The 13,128-nt window shown below is 49.4% G+C and overlaps 2 protein-coding genes across 2 annotated transcripts; one reads left to right on the forward strand and one right to left on the reverse strand.

Moving 5' to 3' along the window:
- Positions 1-454: 454 nt before the first annotated feature.
- Positions 455-3,908, forward strand: B0J16DRAFT_379040 (ribosome 60S biogenesis N-terminal-domain-containing protein; the record flags this gene model as incomplete). The annotated part of the gene is made up of 2 exons (XM_046130965.1): positions 455-611; positions 670-3,908. 2 exons carry the CDS (start codon positions 455-457, stop codon positions 3,906-3,908), a joined length of 3,396 nt encoding a protein of 1,131 aa, XP_045990231.1.
- Positions 3,909-4,161: 253 nt separating this feature from the next.
- B0J16DRAFT_41822 (chitin synthase-domain-containing protein) lies at positions 4,162-10,222 on the reverse strand. The gene is made up of 3 exons (XM_046133747.1): positions 9,812-10,222; positions 4,500-9,757; positions 4,162-4,447 (listed from the first exon to the last, which is right to left on the reverse strand). The coding sequence occupies exons 1-3, from the start codon at positions 10,117-10,119 to the stop codon at positions 4,416-4,418; spliced, it is 5,598 nt and encodes a 1,865-aa protein (XP_045990232.1). The 5' UTR covers positions 10,120-10,222; the 3' UTR covers positions 4,162-4,415.
- Positions 10,223-13,128: the final 2,906 nt, after the last annotated feature.

Genomic DNA, 13,128 nt, shown 5'->3' on the forward strand with positions numbered 1-13,128 from the left:
TTGCGGGTTCTCAAAGATGCATCTCCATTATTTTCATCCCATGTGCTGGTGCTGGATCTTGGCCTGTAAGTGAGCGCGGGCTTCACAGGTGTCAGCTGTCAAGGTTTGCTTGGTATTGAGATCACACGTAATACTATAACATCTTCTGAATGAGTCCAACTTTATATTGAGGATCAAACTGGCTGTTTGTTTGTTCTAAATCCAACAAATAATATTTTAAGAAATGTGAGACCCTGAAGAAGGAGGTCTTTACAATCTGCAAGAGCGAACAGTGAGCGGAGTAGGTTTGACCGGCCGACGGGTAAATGCATCTACCGATGCTCCATAATAATCTCTTATCTGATACTCCCAATCCGGAAGGCGGAGAGAAAGGTCGTTAGTGGCAGAATTCCAAAATCTCAAGTAAATTCATGGACAAGAGTTACAGATTGCGACAAGCTACCAGGTCGTCAAGATGGGCAAACGGGACTTCGCCAACGCAGATGGCGCTGCTGCTTTTCGCAAGCGCCAAAAGATTACACACGAGGCCCCTACAAGTGAGGAGGTAACTTCGAGCGATCAATTGCGCAATCTCCTCTCTTTCGACCAGGATTTGCGCAACGCCAGACATGGTACGTCGTGATGCTATCGCGAGCTTCTGGACAACACAAACTTACATCCTCATCTTAGGTCTCCAATCTTTTAAGAATCTTCTCGATCAGATAGTTCACGAAGAAGGCGACCGCCGGGCAAACCTCGAAATTTTACACCAGTACCTCGAAGCCGTCAAGCCCAGAGACACATCCGAAGATGCTGTCTTCCTCAACGATATCATGGAGATGTGGTCCTTTGCTGTTCAGGCCCAAAACGATGGCGTCATGTCATCTGTTGCCGTAGTTCTGGCTCTACTGCTCCAGATCCTTTCCGGCTCATTGCAGCTTGTGGGCCATGGCCTCGGTATCTGCCAAACCCTCCTACAAGAATCACAGCTCAAGTTATTGGCAAAGAATCTCTCGGCTGAAAAAAGCAAGGGTTTCGTTATATCACCCACCCTGCGCCTCTTGCGAGAGGCTACATGCTTGGATGGAGGTGCCTATGCTAAGCGTATCTTCCGTGCTCGCAACTCTACATTGACTTCTCTTGGGCGAAATCTCGAGATTGGCCATATTGGAGACACCCCAGAAGAAGTGCATAAGGCTTCTGTTAGGACGAACGCTGTCCGTTGCTTCCTGAGTCTTTTAAAGTTTCTGGGTTCTGATGGAAGAAAAGAACTTCTTTCTCAAAAGGAGCTCCTTTCACACCTGACATACATGATCAGGAATGATCCTCCATACGTCGTCACGGATATTCTGGATTCTTTGAAAACCTACGTTCTGAAAGATGATAAGATCCCCCGCGATATCAAATTTCGAAGCTTCAACACCAAGACGCTCATCCGTTTCCTGGCTCTATACACTTATACCAACGACGGTGAGGATGTTGACGAGAAGTCGACTGTGAGCTACAAGGCCCACCAGCTTCTTATCTACATCTGCACAACACCGAGCGCTGGTGTTTTGTATCCTTCCACCGGTCTTTACCCTAAAGAATCCGAGGACGATCCGGTACCAAGCGGACGGGCAAAGGCCAGTGCACAAGGTGCGCTTTTCACAGACAAGTATAAGGAGGATATCCCTGTGTACAACTTTGTGCTCGCTGAATTCGCTCAAAAGCTACGTCCTTGGTCTAGTCTTAAGCACAGCGAACTGCTAGTTGAGATCTTTACAGCTGCTCCTGAGCTTACTGCGAAATATTTCCTCAGCAACAAGTCTTTCACTTTCGAACCAAAACTATCCATGACCTGGATTGGATACGCCGCCTTCCTCTTCAACACCATGCAGATTCCTCTGCTTCCTCGTTTCGGAGACCGCTCGCGATCTGCCAAAGCTCCTCCCCCTACATCTATCCTGCTCGACAACATCATCCCTCTCCCCATCAACCAGAAGGTTCTTATCCGATGTCTTTCCTCCAAGTCAAATCTCACATCCTTCTTTGCTACTCGTATCCTCATTGTGGCAGTCGAAAAGCTCGCTGAAGCGCTGAAGATGCATGAAGAAATCTCGAAGGGTAAAGACCCCGTTTGGACTGAGGCTAGCCGTCGCTTGATTGATGCCTTTTGCCAACGTATCCCTGACATGAAGGAGATCGTTCGATCTTATAAGGGCATACCCGCTGAGAATATTCTTCATAAGACCATGGCTAGTCGTTTGTTACGCCTGTACTATGAGGTCATTCCTCAAGTAGCCCTTGCTGCAAACTTTGACGTCTCGCCTTTCTTTACCGAAGTCCTGAAGTCGCTCAACAAGGATAGTGAGCAGCATGAGGATGAGTCTCTGAGAGTGATGGAACTTGAGAATCTTGTGTCGATTGCCAGCTATTCTCCCGGTATGCGATGGTTCTCAAAGATCGATAACCTTGTCGATGGAGCGGGAGCATCGCCATATACCGCGCTTCTGCGACTACTTTGTGATAAAAAGCGAGATCTTCCATTCCAGCAGCTGAAGAAGGTTCTTGGCGAGGTTGCCGTCGAGAATCAACTAGTCACAAAGGCATCTGTCATGATTCCCTTATTCGATGCTCTCCAAACTACACTGGCGGATGTCAAGGCAAAGGATATGGAGAAGGTTTGGTCATATGTTGATAACTGTATCAACCGATGTGCATCGTCGCCGATCAAATACCTCGACCTTCTGGAAACTTATGTGCAAGAAGACAAACTATCACCGCCCAGCAATGATACTGCCTTGGTCAATGTCACGATGGCGGAGCAGCTGTCGTTCGCTTTGAAATCTGCCAGCAGTGACGAACAGGCTGCGCTTGGCAAGTTCCTGTCTTCTTACTTCTCTGCCTCCTATAACTCGAAGCATGAAAAACAGCTTACCAAAGCTTTATACAAGCGCATCTCGGATCAATTCTCTGATAGCAAGATCAAGATGAAGAAGCTCAAGGAGGAAAAGTCAGACGACACAGACGCTGACGAGGACATGCCTGATGTCGACGCAGCTGAGACCAATGTTGCAAAGGATGGTTCTGCTATCGATTCTTCAAAACTCGAGGCTATGCTACATGTAACAATCGCTGAAGATGAAGATACCACAACCTTGACCAAATGGGCAGGCAAAAACCCTGAGGATCTGGTCGAAGATGGTTGGGCAGCAGGCCTAATCCGCCTCCTCTCTTCCGCCCACACCAACATTCGCAAAGAAGCTCTCACCAGCATTCTCAAGATGGCTGCCAAGCTTAAGGAGTCTTCATATGAAGAAAAGGAACAAGTCTGGCTTCTTCTCTCTGAGCTTGCGGAGTCCTCGCGGGATCAAGTCGACAAGGGTCCTGTTCCCTCAGCCTTTACAGCCTTCGCCATCCACGCCCTTGACGTCCTCAAGAACCCACTTCACCCTCTCTACCCCAAAATCAACAGCTTCCTCACCCGCAGTCCTTTTTGGTCCGCTGATAAACTTCCTCTCGCTCATGATGTCCTTCACGGTGAGCCTTCAGAAGATGACAAGTACTACACCGAAATCACATGGCTCCTTACCTATCTGCTCGACAGCCTGCGCACACCCTCCGACCTGAGCATCTTCCACCGCAAGCGCTGGTTCGAGAAGATCCTTGCTGTCGGTGTTAACCCTTACCTTCGCGTTAACCTTCGTACTCGTCTCCTGCGTCTGCTCTACCGCGCGACTTGCATTGAAGGCGGTAGCACCACGTTGATAACTCGTTTCGGTATTCTGAGCTGGCTTGACACACAGCGCGCGTCATTTGAAGGAGGTGAAGAGGCGGATGTGATGGCTGCACTTATGAAAAGAGTCTGGGGTACTTGTGACCAGGAGAAGGTCAAAGTTTGGAGTAAGGGAGGTGTTGAAAAGTTACTTGCTGCGCATGTTCTGTAAAAATCAGTGGTTCGGATCTACTTAGACTATATGATAATTGATATACCCGGCGTTATAATACGACGAAGCCAACTACAGTCTACCTAGTCTCTCGAAGGGGGGTAGACATTCTTGCGATTATTAAAAGCAGCGTCACGTAGCATTGTGGACGTAGCAGTAGAACGTCAAACTTGGTCAAATTTGTTCGTACATGTTGATATATGTACATATCCCTTGCCATCTACCAATAAACACGAAAAACCTACAGACACCATAGAATGAACACAAAAGCGCGTGTCTTCATACAAGATAATTTCCCCTCGCTAACCACACCCACGCATTATTATGGATAAGACCGGCCAAGCTTCTGCCGTTAAACAAAAATGTTGAGTTTTTAGTATACCCATCCTATATTCGCCGTTTGCAAAAAATAAATAATAAAAGATTTTCCAAGTTTAAATAAACAAGATTATCGCCAGGCTTTATGAAGACATTATCAAGACCGTTTCAGTTGGTTATTTGTGCAGTCTATAGTTGGCCAGAAAGCAAAGCTTCAGTTGCTGGAAGAATTGTTAGCTTAGTTGTGTGAGTAGGGAATGTAAAGGAACTTACCAGAGTTGATGTAGGCCCTCTTCGCGTCTAGAGGAACGTTGAAGCGTCTCTCCAGCTCTTGCTTGATGCCCTTCTTGGTGACGGTCATCAAGTCAGCTGTCTTGAGGATGTCGCGGATCTCGGCAAGGAGGGCATCGTCGCTGGGCATGCCAACCATCTCCTCAGGAGAGAAGAATTGTGAGCCACCGAACTGACTCATGCGGTTACCGGGCATCTCAGAGTGAGCCAGCGACATGCGAGACATGTTCTGGTGACCGAAACCAGCAGTAGAGCCAGGGCGGCTGGGTTGGTAACCACCACCACCACCGTACTCGGAGAAGGGACCTTGAGCCTTGGTGGCATAACTGTAGCCAGAAATCTCGGATCGGACATCGTCACGAGCAGTCTGGGTCTGGGTCTCCCAGAGCTCGGCTTGGTATTCCTCCCACTTCTTTCGAGGGATCGAGTTGGGATCAAACTTGCCTTCGTCGGAAACAACAATCTTCTTACCGGATTCACCAGCAATGACACGAGTGTTACCCCAGTTGAAGTCATCCATGTGCCAGAAAGAGTAAAGAGGCAGACCGAAGGAGAAGACGGGAATGGCAGCAATGTACATAATCATCCAACCAACCATCTCCCACTTGCGGCGCAAGATGAAGATGATGGCCTGCAGACCGTAGATAGCACCGAGCAACAAGAAAGCTGTGATGGGCACGACGGAGGGGTTGGATGCGACCTGGTAAATCAGGTACACAATGTACATGACGATGACGGGCTGGACAATGGTACTCAGGAGATCGATGAAGACGACGAATCTCATACTGAAACAACAGAAACCGCAAAGCTCGGCAAGAGGGATAAGTTCAGCCAAGTTATGCACAGTAGAGTTAATCCAACGACGTCGCTGAGACAGGAACACAGCCCAAGAGTCGGGGGCAATGGTCCAGGCCTGTGCGCTGTAGAGGTACTTGGTCTTGTACTTGGAGTGGTACTTAAGGAGCAGGGTAGTAAGGTATCTGTCCTCACCAAGGTGGAGCAAGTTCTTCATGTGGAGGGTATCAACACGAATCGTGGAATAGTCTTCGACAATTTCCTTGCTAACGAACAAGGGCTTGCCAGTCTCAGCAGCTCGGATTCGGTACATGGAGAAACAACCGGGCAAACAAGTGACGGAACCGAACAAACTCTCGAAAGCCTTGGACAAGTTGTGGGAAATCCAGTACTCGTAGACCTGAATCATAGTAATGAATGAACCCTTGGCGTTGGTAAGAGCTGTTTCACCACAGCAGGCAATCAGGCGAGTATCGTCGATGAAGGCTGAGATCATGCGGGTAGCTGAATCCTGGGCAACGACAGTATCGGCATCAATTTGGAACAGATATTCGTAGAAGGTTGGGTTGACTCCGATAATATTGCGGATTTGGTGGTACATTTCGAGTTCCATAGGGCTCATGGCGAGGTTGTAGTGAACGCGGTTGAGGAAGCGCATGAGAACCATCTGAGAGTCTCGCTTACCACGGTTACCAGGACGAGAGACCTCAGAAGGCTTGCCGACCTTGACGATGACCATGAAGGGGACAATGTGACCTTGGACTTCGTAGAGACCAGAGTAGATCTTACCCATGTTGTGCTGCTTCATACCCTCACCGAGAGCCTCAAAGCTGAGGGGCTCGGGGTCGACAGTCTCAGAGACACCAAGAATATCCAGAACAATGCGAGGTGTAGGTCTGTCGTTACCTTGACCGATAATCATACCGTCACAAACAACGACAAGAAGCTTACGCTTATCATCATACTTCATGCGAGAAAGCGAGTCGATGGCACGGCGCAGAGAGTCCTCGTCTTCGGTATAAGCGGGAATCATACACATGACGAACTTGTCAAGGTTCTCGGGTACATTCTTGCCACCAAACTGTAGCGCAGCAAGGAACTTGAAGACCAGAATAGATGCAAGCATGACGGAAATGGCCAAAATGAAGTACTCGGCAAATTGACAGCGGGTAGAGTTTCGGGTATCAGAGTCGCCGATGTAGAAAAGGTTGTTCAAACATGTCTCCATCCGTTGCTTCTTGACTGCGGAGAGCTTGATGTTATCCCAGTACTTGGAGACATCTTGACCCTTGGCACTTCGGAACAGCTGGATCACGCTATCCTCCATAAACTCAGTAGCACCGGGAATATTGGGCACGTCTTTGCCAGGCTTGGGCTTCATTCGAAGACCACCCTTGAGATACTGGGTCATATCGTACACTTTTCCATGGATAGTGACAATGTTCCAGGCGCTGTCACGGGCAAGCTTCTCAACGTACTTAGGACTGTAACCCATTCTGCCCTTGAGGTAAACATGCTTGAAGGTGTACATCTGCTCGAAGTACCAATCAGGTCGGCTGTCGTTGGTACCATATCGGAAATCGTGGTAAATGGAGTTAACATCGACATCTCGCTGGGCGAGAAGCTGAGGCTGGCCAGTGATGTTGGTGTTACGGTTGTCGAGAGTAACCTCAGGAGGAATAGCACCATCCTTGCCCTGGCACAGAGCAGAGACCTGGACGGGGAAAAGAGGGGTGATGTCCTTTCCAGCGTACTTCATGAGAGTGTTCTCGCTGACAAGATCACTACCGGGGTAATGGTTGGGAATGAACTTCTCGAGATCAATGACAAATCCGCGAATGGCAACGTAGGCGCCCTTGCTACCCTTGTCACCGTCGTAAGAAGAGAGTTCGCCAGCGCTGTAGACGAACTGCTTGGGGCAGATGAGCATAGGGAATCCAACCATGAAGAAGGCGGCAATAGCACACATCAACCAAATGAGCATGTTGATAGCAACCTTCTCTCGCCAGGCCATGCGAACATCCTTACGAGGCATACGTCCGATAAGTCTGATGGCGAAATCGGGGATGAACCATGTGAGGAAGAAAACCAAAGCAACCCAGCGCTTTCTGCTAGGCTTGTCTCTGTACTCTTCAACTTCCTCTAGTGACTTCTCGTTACCTCGCTCAGCCATCTGCTCACGGGTATCCAAGTTCTTGAACATGTCGCCTCCGCCAAAAGCGGAAACGCCTGCCTCAGACCGGGTGTCGTCAGTGAAGTAGCCGCCCTTGGCCTTCTCACCATACATCAGAGGGGTGTTGCCACCAGAAACCAGGTTCTCCTTGGAGGCACCGTAGGGAATAGACTCAGCAGGTGTGAGACCATCACCAGCATCTGATGAAGGTAGACCACCATATCGGCCACCAACGGAAACGACTTCTCCGAGTTGGGCAATCTCCATCCAACAGCGTTCGCTAAGGAACACACCAGTGGCGCCCACACGGACTTCGTTTTGGGGCCACTGCTTCTCTTCGATAACCATCTCGGCACGCTCTCGTTCGCTGCCCACCAAGATAGTCTCAGCGTCTGTCAAGCCAAGGAACTCGCCGAAGGGCAAGAATAGACTGAAGTCGGCGGATCGGAGGCGTTGGCTGATTTCAGCAATTCCAAAAGTCTGCACCTGCATACGCACACACTTGCTGTCGAACTGGTTGGCGATTCGTCGATCGTTGGGCTTCAAGCAGAAGATGAAGTAGGAGTTGGTGCCGGGATCTGTAACAGCCTTTTGGAGGTTGTCCAGAGAGGCAAGGAACTGGCCTGAAGCTCCCTGTTCTAGGACCATCTTGGAGTTCTTCTTGGAGTCTCCAGCTTGGCTCTGCTGATCGAGCTCCTCCATAGCCTCTTGTTGCTGGCGCTTGTAGGCGGTGCTGGGACGGCCAGTGCGGTGAGTCTTGCGAGACATGACACTGGGTGCTCGCATAGGCTTTGAGCTGACAGTAGCCTGCATGACAGTTGTGCGCTCGTTGGGGTGAGTGACGGTCTGTAGGGCATCCTGACCGAAAAGACGAGCAACAAACTCGCTCTTGGTGCCGTTGATCATGTTGAGAAGGTCACCAGAGATGACTTCGCTGTTCTCCTCGATAAGACCCTTAACGGGGTAGTCGACCTCACCAGCAAAATGCTTGACGGTGAAGCAGGCGGATGTGTTCTCGGTCATGAAGTTGCTACCAGGGAGCTTAGCTTGCGCAGAGCCAACCTCGATAGCAGCATTCTTGCCGTCAAAGCGTCTTCGGAGGGCCTCAAGGAACTGCATATCCGTTCGGTTGCGTCGAGTCTGGTCGTCGAGGATGCTAAGGAGGCCGTTGCCGGGCTTCAGGATACCTCGAACAGCATCGGAGTTGTCGAAGTAGCTGGTAGCAGCAACGCTAACCTCTTCAGACTCAAGCATATCGGCCTTGCGGTCGAAGAAGTTCTGAAGAGTCAGGTTGTAGATGCTCTCGGTGGCGGCATTGTTGAGGAGCTGGTCGAGGGCAGATCCAGTGGGAGACTGCTGGCAGAAACCAGGGAAGTCGACAATTGAGACAGTGTTAGCAATAGACTCTTCAGGAGCGCAGAGACGCTGGTTGATAGTCTCGAGAATCCATGCAACAAGCAGAGAGTACAGTGTTCGGGCAAGCTCTCCTGCATGGGCACGAGCGCCATTAGGGTCAAGCATAACCGTAACACGTTCTCGGTGAATCATCTTGGTCTTGTAACCCAGAGTTGTCTGAAGGTCGGCAGCGCTCACACCAAGGAAGGCCGCAACAATGCTGAGAACATCCTTGTTCTTGACAGCAGTGATAGTGGTGCCACCCTCGTGGGAGAAACCACCGCTGTCATCGCCAGTCACGCTGGTCTGGCTAGTTGTCTCAAACTCGAGCTGGCCGATGTGAAGGATACTGGCAAGAATCTGGCAGATTTCAGCAATCTCAGCACGAGGAAACTCGAGCTTTCGGAGAGCGTTCTTGAAGACTTGGAAACCCTCGGCGTCGTTGATTCCAACTTTGAGCTGAGTAGGGTGACCAAGATACTTCCAACGCTTCTGAGTGGTGCCAGCAGCGTTAGAGCCACCGTCCAAGCCAAGATGAGACTTTTCAGCCTCACTTGTACCAGCAAGGAGATAGTAAAGAACGTGGAAGTTTCGCTCTCCTGTAGGAACATCGGCAATACGGCTGCGCTCCAAACGATGGTCGAGGAGCTTACCACCAATCAAGATGGGGTTAGTGGTAGACGAAGTGTCATATTGCAACTCGTAGAACAGACCAGACTTTGAGGCAGTCGGTGTTGTGGCAGTCTTTGTAGTTGTGAGACTGTCAAAGACATATGCGGCTAGAGAAAGTTTGGTGGAGAGAGGTGTCGAGGATTTGTTGAGGAGAGCAGTAAGGAGGTGTGCTCGAATGGTGGACTTTCCAGCACCAGATTCACCACTGAAGAAGACATATTAGTATATTAGTCAAGCCAGGAGTTCTTGAATCACTTACAGGAATACAACTGCCTGGTTCTCGGATCTGTGTCCTAGTCGTAGGAAGGCACGGTCGGCAATATCCTCAGCGCCAGCCATGGCACTTCCCTCCTTGCCGCCATCGGGACCCTTTGACGAGTTGGTATAGGTGTTGAGCGAGATGAGGGCGTGAGAGGAAAGTCGAGCGGTAGGATGAGAGACATGGAAACGACTGGCGAGGTGAGCAGTAAGATGCGTGTCGGATTGGAGATGTGCTGGTAGCGAAGGTAGAGAGGGTTGAGTATGAGGGCCTCCTGCGCCGCCGAGCTGTGGGAGGCTCATGGCCATAACAGACAAGCCAACAAGTGGCTCTCAACAGTTAAAACGATTCGGTAGGTTGTGATGTCGATTCAAGTTGTGAATTGTTTATTAAGGACTCGATCGGTTGTCGTTGAACGGTATAGCTGGGGGTTGGTTGAATGCTTGGATGGTAGATCAAGTCAAACAACAAGTCAAACAGGCACTCTGAGCGAGGGTAAGGGTGCAAGTAGACAATGAACGAGCGTCAGAAAAACAACAATAAAGATGGGAAAAGGGAAGAAGTTCCGGATTCAGAAAGTCTTCACCAGAACGATTGGACGGTAGTGGTAAATCTACTTTCCCAACCGAAGGCAGTATGTATTAACAGAACAGAGCACCAACCAAAACAACCTGGACTGGACTGGCTCTGGACTGGGAAAAGGGATTGTTTTCTTGGGACGACTGGGCCACATGCAAGTCTTCTCGTACAAGACAGGGAGAGTGGAGGTGGGATTTTCTGAGTACGGAGGACTTTTGAGGCAGGTTATGCAGTTGGGGCATAGCGCAAGCCCCCCCCTTTGGCATTGGACTGATTACTATGTTTGGCTTGTCCCACGACCACGGCATAAAAATGGGCGTCCATACGAGGTTTTCCCTGTCCATAGCCACACGGCACTCCCGGACAGCACAACACATCCCCTAAACCCCCTGTCTCTGTCACTGTCTCTGCTTCGTTCTCGTCTGGCTCTTGGCAGGATATTCTTGGTGGAGAGAGCTGTCACGAGCTTCATCTATATTGATAGCTCGGGTAATTGGTAGATCTGTGAGCGATATGAGGAACAAGACCACAGTTCTTTGTTCATGCTCTGCCCTCACAGAATCTGCAAATACCATGAATCTATATACAAAAGCAACGACTAGATTAAAATCAATGAGATGGCAGACGCATGCATGGTCAAATCAATAAATGATGCAGGCAGCACCAATTAAAGTTGGCATATTCCCTTGCAGATCGATAGTTAACGGTTTCTGAAACTGCGCTTGTGAGTTGCTAATAGATGGACATATCATGATGAGATCAAGTAAACACATTAAAATGCCACTTAATAAAACGTCCGGTGGTAGCTCTGTGATGGGCTGTCTGTGCCAGCTCTAAAATCAATCTCAATCACGCCTCTCCCTCGCTAAGACTGAAATGCCCATCTCACTTAATTTGGACGCCACAACGGTCAGCCATGACGATATTAGCTGAGACTGAGCATTCCTCTTATTCTTCTGATATTCCTTTGAAGCCATTCACAACTTGCTAAACCTGCATCATTAGGGGGCTAAGTTAACCAACGGCCGACTTGTCATGGACCCATTAGTCCATCATGGTTTGTTAGAGCGAACTCTTTTCAGACCCCTAAAAAAGAAATCGATGCATCCCTGGCCCAGTAACCAACCAGTCACTTGCTCCGCGAATGGCATCTTTACAAATCCAGGTCTAACCCGCACAGACAGGGACAAGACGGGCGGGTCATACAGAAGGCTTGTTTACATTTTATGCTCCGTACTGTGCGCATTTAAAGTCCCCTATCATTCTCTGTCAACTTGTTGTTGAGACATGTTTCTGCTTCGGCTTCCAAGAGAACCGATGACCAGTTGACTGGAACCTGATCTGGCGGTCGAGACACTGCGGCAAATTTCATACGTAACTGTGTAGAGTCTCTTAAGACGGCCCAAGGGATCAAGACAGAACATTACCTCCGAGTGAGACAACATGTGGCCAATATTCTTTCAGGGTCAATCTACCCTACGGCAGGGCGGCGAGGCAAGAATGTGAGGACATATGGACGGTATTGACAATTTCTCCTGTGATATCTCAGGGGTCTAGGTTCTCCACTGTCGAGAGTTAAGACTCGCCTCAAAATCAGACAGGGAACACGCTGGATGGAGGAGTGTGCCGGCGGCTTACTAGGGTGTCATCGTCCGGCTCCAGTGATCGATCCTCCCCATCGACCTTCTGGAATGTGTGCCCGAAGTGTGAATGTCGATGCTAGCCTGCGATGTTCCCTTGCGGTTGTTATTTTAGGACCGGGAGATGGTTGGGATGACGGTCAAGTGGAGGAGGCTCAGTCATGAATCCTCCAGTCTTTGTTCATCATGACGCCAAATTATCACGAGATATGGATTTGTTTTCTATATCCGTATTGTCTCTCGTGATTATCTATTCTCGCTTATCCCGCCAAAGTCCCTTTACTCATGTCGTGAGACGTGCAAGTGAGAAACGCGTTTTTGTGGAAATATCCGAGACATCCTTACTACTGCTGATCTGAAAAGCTGGGTTGACTTTGACGCGACCTCCGACATCAATAGAAGGATGGAGAATTTCCGAACTCTTCTTTGCGTCAGATTATGACTGGGATTTGTCAAGAGCCGAAGCTCTAGTTCTTGCCATAATACTACATACTACGTAGCGTATCAGATACCTCACGCGAATGCAACTTTAGTCTTGAGAGTTTAGGTTGAAGATTCCATCATACCGTTGAAGTGGTCGATGCCGGTCCCAGCTGCGGATCATCCATAGGTACCGAGCGACTGACGACGGTGCGGCTCCCGCTGGAACTCGGAAGCCTTCCAACCAGTCATCAACTTTTCGAGCTTGGATGGATACTGGCGTTTAAGCCATACGCGCCATGAGCGCTTCTACCGGCGGGCGTGTTGAAGGCTAAAGAAGAAGTCCTGAGAAGCCCAGTCTAACAACATGAAGCCGTGGTAACTGCGGATCAGGCTAAAAGACAACAAAAAAGAACTGTTACATGTAGATCTGTGATGGTTCTCCTGGATTTTAGACCATAACCAGATAAGATCTTCGGGACGACGCGATTCTCGATTCTCGATCCCGTTGACGTCTGCCCTTGTTTTCCCGATTGACAAGATCAGAATGGATCAGATCAGTCCATGAGAGTTGAGTGTAACCACATGCAAGCCGAAAACCTGGGTTGTGTGATATGTGTAACGTATACGTGCGTACTGTACGGTAAACGTGTTGACACTGAATTGAATATAGGCTTC

Source organism: Fusarium flagelliforme (genome assembly GCF_020744385.1).
Source record: "Fusarium flagelliforme strain FIESC 12 MPI-CAGE-AA-0113 chromosome Unknown B0J16scaffold_1, whole genome shotgun sequence".
Taxonomy (NCBI): Eukaryota; Fungi; Ascomycota; class Sordariomycetes; order Hypocreales; family Nectriaceae; genus Fusarium; species Fusarium flagelliforme.